This window comes from Nicotiana sylvestris, chromosome 1 (assembly GCF_000393655.2).
Source record: "Nicotiana sylvestris chromosome 1, ASM39365v2, whole genome shotgun sequence".
In the NCBI taxonomy this organism is placed as follows: Eukaryota; Viridiplantae; Streptophyta; class Magnoliopsida; order Solanales; family Solanaceae; genus Nicotiana; species Nicotiana sylvestris.
Genome location: NC_091057.1, coordinates 130,426,748 through 130,448,496, shown reverse-complemented (window position 1 = coordinate 130,448,496; position 21,749 = coordinate 130,426,748). Strand labels below are relative to the sequence as shown.

General features: G+C 35.6%; 1 protein-coding gene across 7 annotated transcripts; it reads right to left on the bottom strand.

Annotated features, from left to right (window-relative positions):
- Positions 1-9,010: 9,010 nt before the first annotated feature.
- LOC104214686 (uncharacterized) lies at positions 9,011-20,243 on the bottom strand. Of its 7 annotated transcripts, none has more exons than XM_070167829.1 (8): positions 19,735-20,211; positions 15,958-16,204; positions 15,032-15,090; positions 14,824-14,913; positions 14,634-14,729; positions 10,403-10,506; positions 10,187-10,323; positions 9,011-9,455 (listed from the first exon to the last, which is right to left on the bottom strand). In XM_070167829.1, exons 2-8 carry the CDS (start codon positions 16,013-16,015, stop codon positions 9,373-9,375), a joined length of 627 nt encoding a protein of 208 aa, XP_070023930.1. In that variant the 5' UTR covers positions 16,016-16,204; positions 19,735-20,211; the 3' UTR covers positions 9,011-9,372. The 7 variants fall into 7 exon arrangements, with proteins under 7 accessions (XP_070023930.1, XP_070023933.1, XP_070023934.1 ...); XM_070167832.1 differs by having other exon boundaries at positions 14,824-14,909; positions 16,056-16,204; XM_070167833.1 differs by lacking the exon at positions 15,032-15,090 and having other exon boundaries at positions 15,989-16,204.
- Between the last annotated feature and the right edge of the window lie 1,506 nt (positions 20,244-21,749).

Sequence of the window (21,749 nt, the reverse complement as noted above, 5' to 3'; positions counted from 1 at the left end):
GACGGAGTTTAGTCGGTGTTTACCTTAAATTGCATAAATTTATCATCATTATTAAAAGACGTATTTTTATTTTGTGTCGCATACAACTTATATATATGAGGTTCTTTTTTATCTCATAAATTTGTGGACCTCAATCTTATACTTTTGGGTTCACAGAAATCTGGGTCCATAAATTATAGAATAATTAATTCGCGTCACACAGGTAAATTTATAGCTAACACTGTTGCAGATATTTGTAGATATTTTTGCTTTAGCGATAAAATAATGGCAATTTCAATGGATAATGCTTCTAGTAACACCAGTGCTATAGGCATGCTTACAACAACACTAAATCCTGCATTTACTAATATTTTCCATGTTAGATGTATTTGTCATATTTATCATTTAATTGTCGGTGATGGTATGCGAATATTAAACATAGAAATTGAAAAGGTTAGAATGGCTCTTAATTGGCTTTTTTATTCAAACCGTAGAAGTAGACTTAGAGAGTATTTTAAAAAATGTGATGAATATGGCCTTAGAGAAAGAAAGGTTCCTAAACCTTGCCCGACTAGATGGAATTGTATGTACGAAAGTTTAGTAGTAGCATATGAATATAGAAACCCAATTAATGCAACGTTTAATTCTCGGGTAGGTGGTGAAGATGATGATGAAATGCTTACCACTCAAGATTGGACTAATGTTAAAATTCTTTTAGATTTTTTAGAACATTTTCAAATTGCAACAAATGCATTTTCTGGGCAATATTATCCTACTATTTCAAACTGTTTAGTTTATATTGCAGCACTATCTGATTTGTTTGTTGAATTTAGTGAGGGTGGGGATATTTATGAACTTGCTATAAATGAAATGAAACAAAAGTTTAAAAAATATTTTTTTCCTATCCCTCCTATTTATGGTCTTGCTGCAATGCTAAATCCTACAATGAAATTGGGAGGTCCTCATTTTTGGTATTCAAATATTTATAAGGCTTTAGATCTTTCAAATGAGGAAATTGCGACACTTGCAGATGCAAAAGCTTCAATTAAGATTAACGCTCAAACTGTTTATAATGCTTATCAACTTGCCTTAGAGCATGCTAGGCCAACTATTCCAACCCCTACTTCGTCTAGCTCACAATCCTCTAAAAGAGTTGCGGGCTTAAAAGCTCTTAAATCTTGGACGGAGTTCAGGGGGTCTCAAGGTGAAAATTATGATGAAACTTCACATCTAAATGAGCTTCAAGTTTATTTGTCTCAGGGACTTGAAAAGGAGAATCCAGACGGCTCTTTTGATCTTTTGGAATGGTGGAAGGCAAGGGAAAAACATTTTCCTGTTCTTGCAAGGATGGCTCGGGATATTTTATCAATTCAAGCTTCAACTGTTGCATCAGAGAGCGCTTTCAGTCAAGCAAGACTGCAAATAGGTGATCATAGAGCGTCTATGAGGGATAGCTTGGAAAAATCAGTATTGTTTAGAGATTGGATCCGCTCGGAAAGAAGAAACTTTGGAATTGCAGAAGCACAACCGGCGATAGATGAAGCTTATGAAGAAATGATAGCGGAACTTACGGAGGATTCGGCTTCGCCCGGAAGTGGTGATGAACAAGCTTCTTTTCCACCACCACCAACGCAACCTCCTCCGAACCTTGAAGGATTTATGAGATTTGTTAGAGATAATACATAGAATAATATGTAACTTGTATTTTGGCACATCTTCCTTAGTTTTTTTCCTTCTAATGGTGGTATTAGTACCTTGTTGTGCTCATTCCATTGGGGGAAGGATGACTAAGAAAGATATGTCATTTTTTGGTAATAAAATTTATTGCTTCTACCCATGAGCTTCTTTTCGCAATATTTCTTTGTCTATACTTAGAATTATTTATATGCTACAATATATACATAATATACAATATATATACTACAAGAAAATATATTTATAAGCTACAATATATACATAAGATACAATATATATACTACAAGAAAATATATAAGAGAATATATATACATAAGATACAATATAATATACTACAAGAAAATATATTATGCTACAATATATACATAATATACAATATATATACTACAAGAAAATATATTTATAAGCTACAATATATACATAAGATACAATATATATACTACAAGAAAATATATAAGAGAATATATATACATAAGATACAATATAATATACTACAAGAAAATATATTATGCTACAATATATACATAATATACAATATATATACTACAAGAAAATATATTTATAAGCTACAATATATACATAAGATACAATATATATACTACAAGAAAATATATAAGAGAATATATATACATAAGATACAATATAATATACTACAAGAAAATATATTATGCTACAATATATACATAATATACAATATATATACTACAAGAAAATATATTATTATGCGAATATATATACATAAGATACAATACATATACTAAAAGAAAATATATAAGAGAATATATATACATAAGATACAATATAATATACTTCAAGAAGTGATATTTATGCATGACAATTTAGTGTTTTACTATTGTTTTGTTATTTTCTTTTTCGTCAAGCACTTTAATAATTAGATATACATATATACTACATATTAATATAGCCATGATACTACAAGAAATTGTCTTAAAAAAAAAAAAACCGCTAGACCCGCGAAGCCCACGAGCCCGGCCCGTTAAGCACAGGACCATGTGGGCTTAGGCCGGTCACGGGCCGGTTCCACCCATTAGGCCCACGAAGACCGGGACCGCCAGGCCGGGACCGCCAGAGCCCGGGACCACGAAGCCCGGGACCGCGAGGCCCGGCCCGTTAGGCCCACTAAGGCCCGGGCCCGGGACAAAATACAGCATTAGATAGTATCCTTGTTTCAGTAGTATAGTAGTAGTAGGTTAGGGTTGGCCGTATAGGTATCTTGTAGTTATTAGACTTAGCGAAATACATAAATCGTCTGACTATCAACAAAACACCTATTATGACACCTCTACTCAACAGAATTATGACTTTTGAATACCCTTAATTGACCCGGCAGATGCGTGTATTCTACCATAATTTTCAGCGCGTGAGTGTCTTTTTGTGACTTCTCTTTTCTCTTCTCCTCCTTCCATGGCCGACCCTCTCCTTATCCACCATTGATGCACCATTTCATACATGTAAACACACCCAAAAACACCACTAAACTCTATTTACTGCCGCTTTAATCATTAGACCTATTTCAAAGGCAAAAATATTTCTAAAAAGTAAAAATTGATGCTGAAAACTAACTATTTTGATTTGCACTCATTTTCAGCTGAAAATATGGAGATTTCAGCGAAACAAATTCTGGTTTACACTCAATTTTCGTCCTAGATGAGTTGGGTATTTCAGTAGCTGCTCAAAAAAGCAACTAAATCACAAATATTAAAAAATAAAATTAAGCAAAAAGGATTATTAGTGACAAGCTCAAGACAAAACTGAAGAAAATAAAATGGGGATAGGTAAAGGAGAAGAACAAACAGAGATAGGGTGGTAAGCAAAGGAGAAGTGACGTGGGAGTGTTCGGTTTTTTTTTTTGGGGGGGGGGGGGGGGGGGCAAAGGGTTTGGGCGAATTTTCTTTTTAAATTAAATATGGTTTCTTTAGAGAGTAAATCTCACTCTATACTCACTAATTCCAAACTATTTAATCACACTTTAATGTTCAGACCAAACTATTTATTACTCTTACTCATGCGACCCTAACTATTTACCCGCTAATTTCAGCGATGCTTTATGCGACCAAGAACTGAGGCATTGATTTGCCTTATTCTCTCATCCGTTTGCACTGGAAATTGAAATAACTTCAAGCCTTCGTGGTTTTAGCACTGCAAACAAATTTTCAACACTAAAATAAAGGGCACAATTCAAAAACTAGATCATAGGAAGAACAGATCAATTTTTGAAACTCCATATGAATGAGTTCAAAATGCCAGATCTGATTTTTTTTTATAGTGTTTTACTGTTGAAATTCGTTAGTTATTGTTCTTTGATGTATAGATTATACCTTTGATGCTGGTTTTTGGAGATTTATTGTACAAAAAATTTAAATCCACCATTGAAAGACCTTGAAGCTTGAAACTCATAACTTGGTTTGTTTGAGTTTTTAATTATTTTGATCCGATCCTGTATGGGTTTGTTTGAAAAGTTGATTGGAGGTTGTAGCTAAAGTTTTAGTCAATTTGGTAGAGGATTTGTAGTAAATTTTAGAAATTTGGGTTGAAATATAGTTGAACCATAGAAGAAGACGAATTTGTATTGTATACCCAAATAGTATACAAATATACCATTTTAGTATACAATTCATTCCAACTATATACCCTATTAGTATAGCTATATACTATATTGGTATCATATGCTAGTTGAATCATTTTTTGGTTGTATTAGCTGCATTTAATTGGTACAATATTTGATTTTCTTTTAATAATAGTAATATAGTACAATATCTTGAAATACCTTATTATATTAATATGTGGTACACTATTTTTTTATTTTTCTCTTTATGCATGTGTGTTACGTAATAGTAGTATAGTCATACAGTTGCCGGAAATTAACTAGTAAAACTATATACCATGTTGGTATAGTTATATGCCATATTGGTATCATATGGTAGTTGAACATTGTTTTGGTTGTTTTAGCTGCATTTTAAATTAATTCTAATATGAAATTATTTATATGAACATGAGTCGCAATGCTGGAATTTTTGTGTGCCGATGGACATAAATCATGTGTATTATATAATAGTTTTTACAGTTATAGGCAATTGTTGGAACGACCCCATACAACTATATACCCTCTTAGTATACGAAATGAGCAAGTTGTTTTGCGAATATTTAACTTGCAATACGAGCATGTAATTTTCTCATACTTTTATTGCGTCCTTTAATGTTTTAGTACAGTAGTATAGTCGCAGATAATTGTAGCAATATTCTAGAGAAATTATATGCTCTGTTGGTATACATATATACCATATTGGTATCACATGGTACTAGACGTCTTTTTTGCTGCTTATACTTTTGTTGCATTTTTCAATATTTTATTATCATTTTTATTCTAACTAGTATATATGGAGATTTGGTTGTCGTAGATTATGTTTTCTTGGTCTATAACTTGTTGTATTACTGTTAATGGTAGAGTGTGTATTGATATTTATAAGGAAGGAGATCAAGGTTTGCATGACAATCACGTGTTGATTCTTAGAATCTGATTATATAATTTATGGTGCTCAGCAGCAATCAATGTGATATTCAGTTAGATCAAGTGACAACTGATATTATTTCACTTTAATAATTGAATTTAAAAAATGAGAAAGAAAAAAAATAAAAGGTATATTGTACTAGTTATATTAAAAAGGTGAACAAATATTTACTATATGAGTTATTTTTTCTTATTGTATAAAAAAATAATGAAAAATAGTGAAACGGTAAATGAAATTAGATTATGAAGAGAAAAAGAATAAAAAAAAAAGTTAAATGAAATTAGAAAAGGAAAAAAGAAAAAAATAAGAAGAAAACGAGAAAAAAGAAAAGGAGAAAAGAAAAAAAAGGAAAAAAAAGAAGAAAAGAAGCGTAGAAATAAAAAAGAATTGGAGAATAAAGAAAAAATTACCCACAAATACTATTATGGGTAGAAAATGTAATTAGTTTATGGGTAGAAAAACAAATGGGTAGACAAGACTAAATAGTTTTGTTTTTGTGGGTAACTATGCCAAAATCCCTTGTTTTGACTCTTTATTTACACAAGTGGTATTGTCATTACTAACTTTGACACATCATTAGTTTTTTAATTTTTTATTAATTTAAATTCTTACTATTAGCCATGTGTCAAATATTAATTGGTTCTTAAAATAGTCTTCGAATGTATATTATACGCGATGTGAGCTGGGTCATGTATTTACTTGATATACTTTACAGGCACTTGAAGTGTCTAACTGAAAATGGGCTTAGCTAAGATATTTAGTTGATTGTTAGAGACAACTTAAAGGGGTCCTTTATGTATTTCGCCAAAATATTAGTGTCTTTTATTTTAAACTTAATCTATAAAATATATTTATATATAAAATTAACAGTACGGTTCAATATTTTTTCGGTATTTTTTATAATATAAAAAAACCTACCCTAATATTCGGTACGGTTATAAATTTTTATTAAAACCTTCAGTTTATTAAAAAAACCTAATAATTAGTATGGTTAGATTCGGTTCGGTCGGTTTTCAAAATTGTTTCGACACTCCTAGCAAATAGCATGCACCAAGGCACCTCCTCTTAGATGCGTCGCGATAGTATATACATCGCAAAGGCTTTTCATAGCCAATCCAAATCGTTCAAACAAAATCAGATAAATAACCATTTTGACATAAAACCCTTTAGCAATTTAACATTAATTTTTTTAAAGGTACAACAAGTACTATCATATTTATCAAGTCTTAAAATAATTGCCTCTCAAGTATTACTTGCCAAAAAGTATTGACAAATGAGATTTTTATTAAACAATAAATATTTCATATGCAACACAACTCAAAGCATATGGTGACATCCACACCCACTTGTCCTCACAAGCGCGAACGGTCGAAAAACATAGTCGGTCTAACCACCACTCTATTAAACTTACCCTTAAGTCTTGACGACACATTCTTATCATCTAAAACGCCGGAAGAGAGTCTCCATTTAATCCATCCCACTCCGATGTGATGTGCAACATCTTCGACAATATCCTCGTTACCTTAGATTATAGACACGAGATACTTAAAACTAGCTCTCTTAGGGATTACTTGAGTATCAAGCGATACCTCTACGTCTGTTTCTTGGGTTCCCTCACTGAATTTGCACTCCAAGTATTCAGTTTTGGTTCTACTCATATTGAAACCTTTAGATTTCAAAGTCTGTCTCCAAACCTCCAACCTCGCGTTAACTCCGCTTTGCCTCTTGTCAATCAACACTATTTTATCGGCAAATAGCATGCATCAAGGCACCTCCCCTTGGATGTGTCGCGACAGTACATCCATCGCCAAGGCTTTTCATAGAAAATCCAAATCGTTCAAACAAAATCAGATAAATAACCTTTTCATGTTAAACCTTTTAGCATTTTAACATTAATTTTTTTAAAGGTACAACAAGTGCTATCACATGTATCAAGTCTTAAAATATTTGCCTCGGTTCTTATTTACCAACAAGTATTTACAAATGAGATTTTTGTTAAACAATAATGATATTTCATATGCAACACAACTCAAAGACACATGGTGACATCTACACCCACTTGCCCCCACAAGCGCAGACGGTCGAACAACATAGTCGGTCGAACCACCACTCTATAAAACTTACCCTTAAGTCTTGGCGGCATATTCATATCACATAAAATATCGGAAGCGAGCCTCCATTTCGTCCATCTCACTCCGATGTGATATGCGTCATCTTCGGCAATCTCCCCGTTACCTTGGATAAATAGACCCGAGATACTTAAAACTAGCTCTCTTAGGGATAACTTGAGCATCAAGTTTTACCTCCATATCTGCTTTATGGGTTCCGTCACTAAGTTCGCACTCCAAGTATTCAGTTTTGGTTCTGCTCAACTTGAAACCTTTAGACTCCAAGGTCAGTCTCCAAACCTCCAACTTTGCGTTAACTCAGCTTCGCGTCTCGTCAATCAATATTATATCATCGGTAAATAGCATACACCAAGGCACCTCCCCTTGTATGTGTCGCGACAGTACATCCATCGCCAAGGTTTTTCATAGCCAATCCAAATCGTTCAAACAAAATCAGATGAATAGCGCTGTCACACTTCCTTTTCCCCGAATGGGGATAGGGTTTTTTTTAAAATTTAAGTAACATTATTCGAAATGGAATTATTTATTTATTTTCAGAGTCACCACTCGGAATATTATGGTATTCCAAGTCATCGATTTATTTTAAATCCTAAATCGAGGAAATTTGACTCCGTTTAAAGTCTGCGAAACTAGTAGACCGGGTAAGGAATTATGTTAACCCGGGAGAAGGTTAGAGGCACTCCCGAATTCTGTGATTTTAGCATGGTCGCTTAACTATTAATAATTGACTTAATTATCTGATTAATTACATGTTTCAAACCCTTTTGTGCATTATCGCTTTTATACCGCTTTTAATTATTTTAAACAATTATGGAGTTTATTTAAACAAGTCGCGATGTCGTGCACTTGCTATTTTTGTACACATCGCAAATCACGACACGTGAAACACACCCGTGATTCACAACGTATTTATTTTAATAATTGTTTGAAGTTATGGTCGTGTCACATGAAATGCACACCCGAATGGGATTTACGTATCATGACCATGCCACATATACCATACCCATAATAACGATAATTATTATTAACCGCGCCTAAAACAAGCTATAATGTTCATCTATTATTCTTAAGCTACTTTGAAATTAATTGTAAAAGGTCTGTGATTTATGAAAATTGTTTGAACAAGTCGCAATGTTGCACATTCATTTGTTTTTGCACACATTGCGAATCGCACGATCTAAAACATGCTTATTTTAATATGGAAAAGTATCACAACCATGTCAATTTAACTTGCCTCTATGCTTTATTTGGAGGTCAAATAACTACTGATGCAGCTAATTAGAAAAACACCTTCAGAATGTAGATTATGAAACCGCTAACATGTCTATGCAGACACTATAGTGGTAATAGCTTCTATAAACAATGGGAAGAGGCTAGATTTCAGGAGGACGGATTAACAGAAGCGTATGCACAACGCTAGCTTGGATAGAATATCTTAAATTTATTAGAAAAACATTTTCCTCCGAGTTCAAACACATCATCTGATCATAAAGCTGCAAACTCAACAGAGTAAAATACATAAGCAGTAGGCTGAAGACCATTGAAATGTATATGAGGCCAGAATGGTGTGGTAACAAAACCCAAATTTGATAGCAATTTACTTCTGGATGCCGCAATGTAAACAATCCTATGCATTGAAACGAGCACATAAATTGGACAGAGGAACCACTTTCAGTCTGCAGACAACCCGAAAATGTGGAATTGACAGATGCTCTACAATTCGAGAACTCAATTGAAATCCACATGCAAATTCAAATTTTTGTTTCTCTAGAACAGCATGTATTAAACAGATACCTTAAGTCCAGAATTGAACAACAACACTGGGTTTGTGAACATCCTATCAATTTTTCGATTGAAGAATCCCCAGATGACTCATTTAAGATTTGAATGAGCGTAGCAAATTCTCTTGGTCTAAAGCCAAACAGTGTACAATGAGATTTTGAATGAAACAAATAACCATATTATGCCAGTTTTCACAAAAGTAATGCAGGCAACCAGCATCTGCACCACATTGAGATGTGTAAATATGGATAATTTTCTCAGAGATCTGGCATGCCTTTTCCTGTTTTTGGATCATACGTCCTCTCCATGACCACCTCCATTGGAGTATCTTTGGGACCAGCTGCACAAAGTAAAGGAGAACATCCAGAAGAAAGAGGATCAGACGTCAGCCGAATACACACACATTGACCCTGGAAGAGTAATCAAACATCTTTAATTTGGTAGAACCAACTCTATGAAAACTTCCATTGAAGTCAAAAGAAGGAAGTGGTAAGCAACAATGCCAAACAAGCACCATCAACTCCCAGCAAAAAGAATACTTAAGTCGCACACCTCATGAACCATCCATCATCACTCAGCACACATATTTCTCAAAGTTGCGTAACCCAATCCCCACAAAGTTCCCGACTTCAACCTTCCATATTGCCAAACAGTACTCCTACAGGAAACTAACAGAAGAATAAACCATATTGTTGATCTCCCCAGATCCACGCTTCATCTAAATTTGACTTACAATCTAATTTTAGGTTACACTACTTCAAACCGAACCATAACGTGCCATGCATTTCAACAATTTGTCTTTAAATGAAACCTATCCTACATTAAAGTTGATCATAAAGTTGCGTCTACAATTGATTCTTAGCTCTTCAAAGTTTGGAGCTTTAATTTCTTCTTCCAGTTGAAATCAGATCATACCTCTACGGCTAATATCCCCCCCCCCCCAATCCCCCCAAACACTTCAAAAAAAAAAAATAGAAAACACACATGGCGTATAATACTACGTCTAAGATGCAACAGAATACTCATCTAGAAGCATATACTCAGGCGAATGCGAAAGAATTTGATAATTACCAACTGTAGGCCTTGGTGTGGTCCTTATTTTTAAGATCTCGGGCCGAGGAATAATAGAACCTGACGCTCCTATACCTCTTGAAACTCTTACTTTGGAGCCATCCTCTAGGAATCTAATCCCGACCTTTGTTGGTTTCCTGTGGAAGAAGACATGAGCTACCACCATGTTCTAAGATCAAAAGACAAATGGTAAGGGGAAAATAAATGCATCCATACCCTGTGACTGGATCTACAACCTGAACATTGGATACATGCAGCGGCGCCTCAACAGAAAATATCCCACCTTCATGGCCTTGCCCTTGTTTAATATGTTTCTTGACCTGTAAAAGGGCATATAATACAGTAAGGGGTAGTTTTGTTTTACATACTAATTATGTTTTTGATAAAATAACATAATTTTATTTATAAACAATACCAAGTGGGTACCGAAAGATGTAACAAAGTAAGTGATTTGTCCTCTGCCAAAGCTTTAGAAAGTGTAAGGCTAAAATATTTTGTCATGTTAGATAAAGAATCTCTCTTGCACCAACAGTCTAAATATATTTGGGAGAGGGTGGTGGAGAGGAGGGTGACAAGGAATGTGTCTGTTTCAGAGAACCAGTTCGGTTTCATGCCAGGGCGGTCGACTACAAAAGCCATTCATCTGGTAAGGAAGTTGATGGAATAGTATAGTGAGAGAAAGGACTTGCATGTGGTGTTTATAGACTTAGAAAAAGCCTACGATAAAGTCCTAAGGAGGTTTTATGGAGATGTTCGGAGATTAGCAGTGTTCCGATAGCGTACATCAGGGTGATTAAGGACATGTACGAGATACCTAAGACACGAGTAAGAACCGTGGGAGGTGACTCGGCCTATTTCCCTGCGGAGATAGGGTTGCATCAAGGATCAGCTCTTAGCCCATTTTTATTTGCCCTAGCGATGGATGTGTTGACGCGACACATTCAAGTAGGACTGTGCATACTTTGGTAAATACCAAATTACGGTACCGAAATCGAAGATTTTAGTATTTGGTATTCAGTATGGTATTGGTTTAAGTTTTAAAAAATATTGATATTTGGTATTTTAAAATGAAATACCAAAATACTGATATCGTACCGAAATATATATTATATTACACAATACACATATTATGAATTATAACATAAATATAAAATCTAAAATTTTACTTTCCTTTATTCTCTAAGTTCATCGATTAGCTCTAAGCAAGTAACAAAACATTTCTAATGATCAAATTAATTCTTTTATGTACAGTTTTCTCTCTCTAGGTTGAAATTTGCTAGTTTTGGACAAAACTTTTGTCAACAAATATTTTTAGTTTTGTACTTTTGAGTACTTTAATTTAGAATATTACAGTCTATGACTCTATGCACTAGTTAGTATTCAAACCGAATAAACTGAAGTTATCATACCGAATAAACCGAACCCGAAAGGAGAAAACCAAATCATACCGAATTTAATTAGGTACGGTATTGGTATTGCATTTTAAGAAACTGAATACCAAAAATACCGAACCGAAATGTCCAATATACCGAACCGTACCGACGAACACCCCTACATTCAAGGAGAGGTTCATGGTGTATGTTATTTGCAGATGACATAGTGATGATTGATGAGACGCATTGTGGGGTTAATGCTAGACTAGAGGTATGGAGACAGACTCTGGAGTCTAAAGGTTTCAAGTTTAGCCGGACGAAGACTGAGTACTTGAGTGTAAGTTTAGTGTTGGGGCCCATGAAGCAGAAGCGGACATGAAGCTAGATACACAAGTCATCCACAAGAGATATAGTTTCAAATATTTTGGGTCTATGATTTAGGGTAGCGAGGAAATCGACGAGGATGTCGCACAACGTATTGGAGCGGGATGGATGAAATGGTTGCTCACTTCTGGTGTTTTGAGTGACAAGAATGTGTCACCTAGACTTAAGGGCAAGTTTTATAAAGTGGTAGTTAGATCGGCCATGTTGAATGGAGCCGAGTGTTGGCCAAAGTCCAGAAATCTCACGTTCAAAAGTTGAAAGTAGCGGAAATGAGGATGTTGAGATGGATATGTCGACATACCAGGAGAGATAAGATTAGGAACGAGTTTATTTTAGACAAGCCGGGCATGACTTCCGATAGAAGATAAATTGTGGGAATCAAGGCTGAGATGATTCGGGTGAAGAGGAGAGAGCCTGATGCTCCGGTTAGGAGGTGTGAGAGGTTGACCACAACGGGCCAGAGGAGGGATAGAGGGAGGCCTAAGAAGTATTGGGGTGGTTATTAGGAAGGACATGACACTTCTTCAGCATACCGAGGACATGACCCTCGATACGAGGGTGTGGAGGTCAAGGATTAGGGTTGTGGGTGGACAAAGAGTCTAGAGTTTCATCTAGGCATCCGAGTAGTATTAGTACTAATCTTGTATTTTGCTATGCCTAACCCCTTGCTATTTCACATTGTGTCGTTATTTCCAGCAAGACTGCATGTATTTTTATAGTGTCGTAGTCTTAGATATTTGTTGTTGCACGTATCTCCATTTGCACCTATGTCTAATGAAGGTAGAGAGGTTGTTTCCGAAAGGCCCTGATGGTTCAGGTGAAGAGGACATACCCTGATGCACCGGTTAGGAGGTGTGAGAGGTTGACCACGGCGGGCCAGCGGAGCGGTACAGGGAGGCCTAAGCCTAAGAAGTATTGGGGTGGTGATTAGGAAGGACACGACGCTTCTTCAGATTACCGAGGACATGACCCTCAATACAAGGGTGTGGAAGTTAAGGATTAGGGTTGTGGGTGAACAAAGAGTCTAAGAGTTTCGTCTAGGCATCCTAGTAGTATTAGTACTAGTCTTGTATTTTGCTATGCCTAACCCCTTGCTATTTCGCATTGTGTCATTATTTCCAGCAAGACTGCATGTATTTTTATAGTGTCGTCATCGTAGATATCTGTTGTTGCACGTATATCCATTTGCGCCCATGTCTAATTACTTGGTTGTTGCTATTGTCTGTTTATTGCTACATTTTCACTTCCTTAGAGTCGAAGGTCTTTCGGAAACATCTCTACCTTTCATTAGGTTGTTGCTACTGTCTATTTATTGCTTCAGTTTCACTTCCTTAGAGCGGAGGGTCTTTCGGAAACAACCTCTTTACCTTCATTAGGTAAGGGTAAGGTCTGTGTACACTTTACCCTACCCAAACTCCACTCGTGGGATTTCACTAGGCCTGTTGTTGTTGTTTACATAAAAAGAGTATCTTGAAGCGCATCTTAGTCAATTAAGAGCTCTGTTCCTTAATACAGCTATCACTAAGTGTGAATGTGAAAGAGCTACTTGTCTAAAACACCACCAACTGGTTCTTGCTTGTTGTTCACTAATAATCTAATCCACAGAGAGATTGCCTTGAAGCTCTTACTAGTGAAGCAGACTCCTACAGCTAGCTATATCTCAACGAAACCACCTTGAGCAACTCAGTTTCTTGTTCAATCTAACATCTTGATGTCGATTCCTCCCACATAGTTTCACAAAGATGTAATCAGTCTATCTTATATTTTTTAGATGACCCGACCGTCAAAATGTCAATATTCTCGATTCAAGCCAAAACAACCAGGTTCTCAGGCTTCTGAAGTACTAAGCTAAAATCAGGTACTCATGATGGGGAATGGAACATGAATAGGTGATCTAAGTAATATTTTAATCATTATACCAACAAAGGACAAAAAGAGAATTAAGAGCATCATAAATTATGATCGTAGATTTGTACTTTCACAATTTTTCTGAAGATTGCGTAAGATTAAATAGAAATGTCTTCAAAACTTGAGAGACAATCTCTTTCCGTTTTCTCTACCATTCATATCTTCTTTATCTTCTTTAGAAGGGAATTTTTATGATCAATTCATTCAACATTTTTCACATCTAAATTATGTATTATATATATATACACACACACACATTGTTATGCAGAAATGAAATTTGTTGAACTTAATAAAATAAAGAATGCAGAAAATACTCGAGTTTGGTTTATGGTTCCACATTTTATTTACATGCAATAAAATAACTCGAAGATAAGCATAAGCGTTGAAAAATAAACTCTTGCATAACCCTTGCATTGAAAATAATACAACCAAATATAAGCATAACCCTCATAGATGATGAGACACAGAAGCGAGGAATCAAAACCAATTGTAAGACTTTAAATCTGTTTGCAAGTTGCAACTTCAACGATGGAATTAGGTGAACTTTATGAGTTAAGATTCTCAAATTGATGTTAAATCTTCTCCCACTCATTAGTATCAATTCCACAATAGGACTCCCTAATACATAAAAACAAGCAAACAAATAAAAACAGGATTTTGGAAACAATGAAAAAAAAAAGTGAAAAACAACTAAATTATGACAAGATATGTTTTACAACCAGGGTAAACTATCACAAGACACGTTTAAAGGATATAAAGCATGTGCCAAGAAAAATGCTTACCAAGTTTTTGCCCTCAACGATTACACGGTTTTGGGAACGTATGACACGCTTAATGGTACCAGTCTCGCCTTTATCTTTTCCTCTTGTAATCATGACCTGGAAACAAAACAAAAAAAAAGGAAATAATTAGAAAAATCCCTAAGGTATTAGATAGACAATCAGCCAAAGAAACGGTGATTAATGAACTTACATTATCACCTCTGAGAATTCTCCACTGATGAATGAGTTTCTGATAACTTTTCCAACCCATTTTGAGCTTCACTAAAGTACAAGCACCTTGCTTTGCATCCAGATGTGAAAATAAAATCCACTAATCAGATGAATATAAAACAACAACAACAAACCTAGTAAATTCTCAAAAGTGGGGTCTGAGGAGGGTAAGATGTTTGCATCCTTACCCCTACCCGGGAAGGCAGAGAGACTGTTTCCGATAGACCACCGGCTAGAGAAAACGCCACTTTAAAAAAATAGAAAAAAGAAAAGGGCTTTAACATCAATATAAAATATCACAGATATATACACAGATGCATGCACCAACATCCATCATTTGCAATTAACATAAGCTGGTTAATATCCAAAAAGATGAGACTGAAATGTGCCACATACCAACTAGCCCCACAACTTAAAAGGCATCTATTTATTTCAAGATTTTGACTTTTTTTTTATCAGTTAAGAGAATTTCAAAATTCTGACTTTCACAACACTAATATATAAAATTTACTGGGGGACTAGAAACCACTATCCAAAATCCTCTTCCTTTTCTCTCTCCTCAACTAGGGGAATAGATATAGTCTTGGCTCAGCCATTGCAATAGTTGATGGCCATAGCAAAACTGTGGTAATAGTTGATGGCAACAATTAAGAAACAACCACGGTTGGGCCAAGGCTTCCCCCTCGTCTTCTATGGAAAATGACATGGCTGAACCGTGGTATGGCTGAACCGTGGCAATGGATGGAGGGCCCAGTTGCCTCAGTCCTCCTTCGACTTCATCTTTAGTCCAATAGTCATGAGTTATGTGCTTGACTATCCAACCTAAATCCTTCCAACTTATATTGTGGCGATGTATAAGTATCCTAACGACTCTATTTCCCTCTGGTAGATCCTCACGTTAATTACTCTCTTAAGCTCGTCCAGGCTTGATCTATGATCTTTTAGTTTAACCTCTTATTTCCTACAATCTTCTCTCATTCTTTCATTAATCTAACACTTATCCATTGATGAAATAACTATTCCCAAGTGTTTTCATAACTTCATTGCACTCATGTATGCCCTTGTGCGGCTCGGGCTTTATTCAAATTGTACTTTTTAGGCTCGAAACACATACAAATTAATTGTAGAAAATTTTGGAACTTTACACTCATTTTTAATCCTCTATCCATCATCTCTATCACTGAAATACCGCAATATCATCATTTCTCTCACCCACAACACAACCTCTTCATTTATTCTTATCCACCACTAAAAAAACACAAACACCATGGCCACAATGCATCATCTTTGGCTTTTCTGCTCTAACGCCTGATTTGAGTTGAGCACCAGGGCTAGTGTTTGAAGAAGAGAAGTGAGATGACCTAAACAAAAAACAAATATAAATAAAAGAGTTGTAACGTAATTAATAGTAAATAACACTTCGCCCAAATCAATTTTATCCTTTCTTAAGGTATTACTATTTGTTACTATATATATTCCCCACATATATGGCACACTTTCCTGTTTAATTTATTCTTAAAAAACATTATATTTTTATATTTAAAAATAATTTAACTTTAATTTTTTATTTTGCCTTTAATGAGATAATTTATAGCCACACAAATATCAAAGATTTATTTTAGATCATAAGTTTCAAAAATCTTTATTTCTGTCTTAAAATTTGTGCATAGGCAAACAATGCTTGCTTCATAAATTGGGATGGAGGGAGTAGTATACTAATATTTGCTAAATATAAAACCTAAATCAAATGTCTACTATTGTTAAGTATAAGCCTAAATTAAAGTATACTAGTAGATTAAACATATATTAACTTGTGCTAGTGGGAGATAGCGGATACCTCGTGATATTAGTCGAAGTGCAAGCAAATCCCACAACCTATTTCGCTATAGTTACTTTTGTGGTTCATTTCCTTCTTCTAAGAAACTTGTGGCTACCTCTGCAATTACTAATTACTCTACTCTGTAGAACCTCCAATCAAAATTTACAAGCTTCTCTAAGAACTCTCAAGCAGTGAATAAAAGGCCAATCCTGACATCCTGTCGTTACCCACATCATAAAAAAAGAGCGTCTCCCCTCTTTTATTTCAGTTTCGCGCCTGCCCAGTTCTATTCTATCCCGCTTCTTTTTTTAGGGTTTTGAAAAGCTCTTCCCCTTCACTTTCAACTCACTATTTCTCTTTCTCTGTTAGTTTCTCGAGAAAAAAAAGTATAATTTTGCCGGAAAAAATGCCGCCGATAAACTTGACAGAAGGTGCGATATCGATTATAACGAACGGCGAAGCACATGCGGAGGATTTTAAACCGGTGTTACATTCTGAGTATTCGGTTAGCGAACACTCAGAATCAGAACAACAATAACGAACGCTACCGGATTCTTTTATCAGACAGGGAATTTCTTCAGCAAGGGATGTTAGCTACGCAAAAAAACGATCTTATTCGGTCTCAACAGATTCAAAAAGGATCTATTATTCAGATGAATCAATTCGTTTAGAGTAACATCCAAAATCGAATGTAATTTCTCTGTTTTTCCTTCAATTTTGTCAATTTATATGATATAAATGCTTGAAATTTCGGATTGCATATCTTGAAGGAGTTTTTTCATTAAGATGCTTTGCCACAAGAACTACGTATGTTTGCTAGGAGATATATATGATTATTAAGGTTTGAGAAAATCAATAGCTTATACTTTTTATTTAATTCGCTGTTGTTATTTGCATGCGCAAATTTTAGTACGAACTCCTGTATTGTGTAGGACGTTCAAAGCAATGGGAGAAAAGAGGTGATTCTGTTCAATAATTTGTCTCTGTGAATTTGTTTTTATCTTCTTTACCTTATAAACTCAAAAATCTTTGGAGTGGTGGACTTTTTCTTTTTTGTTGATCGTTATTAGGGGCCGTTTCGGCGTTCTTGCTTACATCTAAGTTACCTAGAATTGTTTTATAAACCTAATTAAGAATAGGCTCAACTAGGGTTTAAACTTCTGTGTATATGGTAACCTTTTTCCTATTATAACAGGGTTCCTTAAATGTGTATAGGGTAACCATCTGTGTATATGCTTTGCTCCAGCAGTTGGTGTTGCAACTTTTTAGGTTTGTAGATCGGCTTTTCCTCTAGTGACAGTGCTGTGATTTGCAGCACAACTTATATGTGTATAGTTAGACCTTAATTGTTAATTTTTCCTGTAAGGTGAGTGGATGACACTTTTGTATGATGAACTTTCTGATATTGTCTTTTTCAAAAATAATTAGCAAACAGCTGACCTGCAACCCCACCATGCCAGTAATTTCCAGCTACACTTTCCAATAAGAAACTATATATACACACACTTCATTTTTTGTAAGTGTCTTTGAGAATCATACTTGTAGCCTACAGTGTTTGTTTATTGATTTTTCTTGTCTAATTCTTCAAACAGGATCACCATTATCATTGAATTAGATATTACACTTGAGACATGTGATACCATTGGAGTACCAAAGCATTATCTCCCAAATGGTATTAGTCCTTCAGTGCCACCGCCAGCTGCCCCACTTCAGTCTTCCACCCATCAATCAGGTGGTTTAAGTGGCAGCCCTCAATCCTTTACTGTTGATTCAGCTACCTCAAGCTCAGCTCCAAGACCAAATATGCCTGGAGGGATGCGATCTCCTGAGTCAAACCGTAGCATTGGTTATAATACTTCCTCTGCTGGTAATATTGACTCTGGAAGATATAGTTCAACAAGTGCACCCCTTTGAAGTTATGATCGTGTCACATGAAATGCACACCCGAATGGGATTTATGTATCGTGACCATGCTACGGGAACCGTACCCATAGTCACGATAATTATTATCAACCGCGCCTAAAACAAGCTATGATGTTCATCTATTATTCTTAAGCTACTTTGAGATTAATTGTAAAAGGTCCGTGATTATGGAAATTGTTTGAACAAGTCGCGATGTCGCGCACTCGTTTGTTTTTGCACACATTGTGAATTGCGACCACGATCTACAACATGTTTATTTTAATATGGAAACGTACCACAACCATGTCAGTTTAACTTGCCTCTATACTTTATTTGGAGGTCAAATAACTATTAGATTGGAGGTCAAATAACTACTGATGCAGCTAATTAGAAAATCACCTTCAGAATGTAGATTATGAAACCGCTAACATGTCTATGCAGACACTATAGTGGTAATAGCTTCTATAAACAATGGGAAGAGGCTAGATTTCAAAAGGACGGATTAACAGAAAGCGTATGCACGACGCTGGCTTGGATAGAATATCTTATATTTATTAGAAAAACATTTTCCTCCGAGTTCAAACACATCATCTGATCATAAAAGATGCAAACTCAACAGAGTAAAATACATAAGCAGTAGGCTGAAGACCATTGAAATGTATATGAGGCCAGAATGGGGTGGTAACATATCCCAAATTTGATAGCAATTTACTTCTGGATGCCACAATGTAAACAATCCAATGCATTGAAACGAACACATAAATTGGACAGAGGGAACCACTTTCAGTCTGCAGACCAAACCCAAAAACGTGGAATTGACAGATGCTCTACAATTCGAGAACTCAGTTGAAATCCACATGCAAATTCAATTTTTTGTTTCTCTAGAACAGCAAGTATGTATTAAACAGATATTCAAGTCCAGAATTGAACTCCAACAACACTGGATTTCAAATTTTTAAAGCAAATCCTAGCTTTGAACTCACAAACACACAAGAATAAAGTTTCAGCAGAAAATTCATGAAATAATCCTTCAAATTGCATCATAAACAGACAGGGTTTTACTCATATCACGTGAGTATTTATTCAACAGCATGCCATGAGTCTCAAAGAAAGATCAAAATTCATCATTCAATAAAGACCAATCATTATTACAGAGTGGTATGAACATACCTAGACTGGAAAGACAAATACAGAGCAGAAATGGAGACTGGCAAGACCTAGCCAAAGCAGCCACAAATTCAACAATCAACCAGCAATTTTGGAGAGTTTAAACACTCTTGAAATCCCAGAAAACCACGAGCCAACAAACTGAAATCTTTCTTTCTTTCTTCTTTTTTTTCAGAGCTGAAAGTCTTTTTTTAGCTGCGAGGTTGAAGAACGGGGAGGGATCTGTTTGGTTCTCTCTTGAGAGGATGGAGGGACGGCCGATGAAGGTTTTTGCAGAGAGAGGTCCGGCGGCGGCTATTTTTGAGGAGGGGTCTTTTGGAGTCGATGATAGAGGAAGGGAATTAGGGATTTTTGTTGGGAAGGGTCTGATTCTCGTTCATCTCTGGTGAAGTGAGAAGAATGGAGAAGGAGAGAGAAGGGTGTGAGGCGGCTAGGGTTTTGGAAGGGGGGGGGGGTCTGATCTTCTTTGTTTGCTGCTGGTCTTTCTGAAAGGGGGAGGAGATTAGGTCGTTTACGTGGGATGGAATAAGAAGAAACGACGCCGTTTAGGCGTTTGAAGGGGAATGGGTTGCGCTTATGGAATGATTGGGCTGATGGGTAAGAGCTGGGCTCAGAAAACTGGCCGAAGTTCGAATTCAAGCTCTAAAGAGCTACTCTTTTCCTTCTTTATTAGGCTTCACACAATTAGCCATCAATTAATTAACCTAACATGTAAAGCTGAAAATTATAAAATTAACCAATTTAATAATTTATACAACAACAATAACAACAACAACGACCCAATAAAATCTACTAGTGGAGTCTGAGGAGGATAGTGTGTACACAAACCTTAATAATTTATGTAATAATTGACTAAATTAATTAACTAAAAATACATGTGAAATTAATAAAGTATTTTTTGTTGTAATTTTCATGATTTACGATATTCCTAAGATGCAAGAAAAATGCGACTAAATTCAAAACAAATAAAGAAAAACTTCTAAAATTCATAAAAACAATAAAATTCCTATACCTCTTGAGACTATTACTTTGGAGCCATCCTCTAGGTATCTAATCCTGTCCTTTGTTGGTTTCATGTGGAAGAATACATGAGCTACCACCATGTTCTAAGAGCAAAAGACAAATCGTAAGAGAAAAATAAATACATCCATACCATGTGACTGGATCTACAACCAGAATATTGGATACATGCAGCGACGCGTCAATTGTAAATATTCCACCTTCATAGCCTTGCCCTTGTTTAATATGTTTCTTGACCTGCAAAAGGGCATATAATACAATAAGAGGTAGTTTTGTTTTACATACTAATTATGTTTTTGATAAAATAACATAATTTTATTTAAAACAATACCAAGTGGGTACCGAAAAATGTAACAAAATAAGTGATTTGTCCTCTACCAAAGCTTTAGAAAGTCTAAGGCCAAGATATTTTGTCATGTTAGATAAAGAATCTCCCTTACACCAACAGTCTAAATATATTTGGGAGAGGGTGGTGGAGAGGAGGGTGACAAGGAGTGTGTCTGTTTCAAAGAACCAGTTCGGTTTCATGCAAGGGCGGTCGACTACAAAAGTCATCCATCTAGTAAGGAGGTTGATGGAACAGTATAAGGAGAGGAAGAAGGACTTGCATATGGTGCTTATTGACTTAGAAAAAGCCTATGATAAAGTCCCTAGGGAAGTTTTATGGAGATGTTTGGAGATTAGCAGTGTTCTGATAGCGTACATCAGGGTGATTAAGGACATATACGATATAGCTAGGACTCGGGTAAGAACCGTGGGAGGTGACTCGGTCTATTTCCTTGTGGAGATAGGGTTGCATCAAGGATCAGCTCTTAGCCCATTTTTATTTGCCCAGGCGATGGATGTGTTGACGTGACACATTCAAGTAGGGCCGTGCATAATTTGATAAATACCGAATTACGGTACCGAAATCGAAAATTTTGGTATTTGATATTCGATATTTTGGTATTCAATATGGTATTTGGTCTAAGTTTTAAAAAGTATTGGTATTAGGTGTG

Coding starts and splice junctions, on each gene's coding strand:
- LOC104214686 (XM_070167829.1), bottom strand. CDS start 16,015: ATGATGGATAGAGGATTAAAAATGAGTGTAAAGTTCCAAAATTTTCTA. Junction 14,914..15,031: donor CTCTGCCTTCCCGGGTAGGG/GTAAGGATGCAA, acceptor CTGGATGCAAAG/CAAGGTGCTTGTACTTTAGT. Junction 14,730..14,823: donor GAATTCTCAGAGGTGATAAT/GTAAGTTCATTA, acceptor TTTTGTTTCCAG/GTCATGATTACAAGAGGAAA.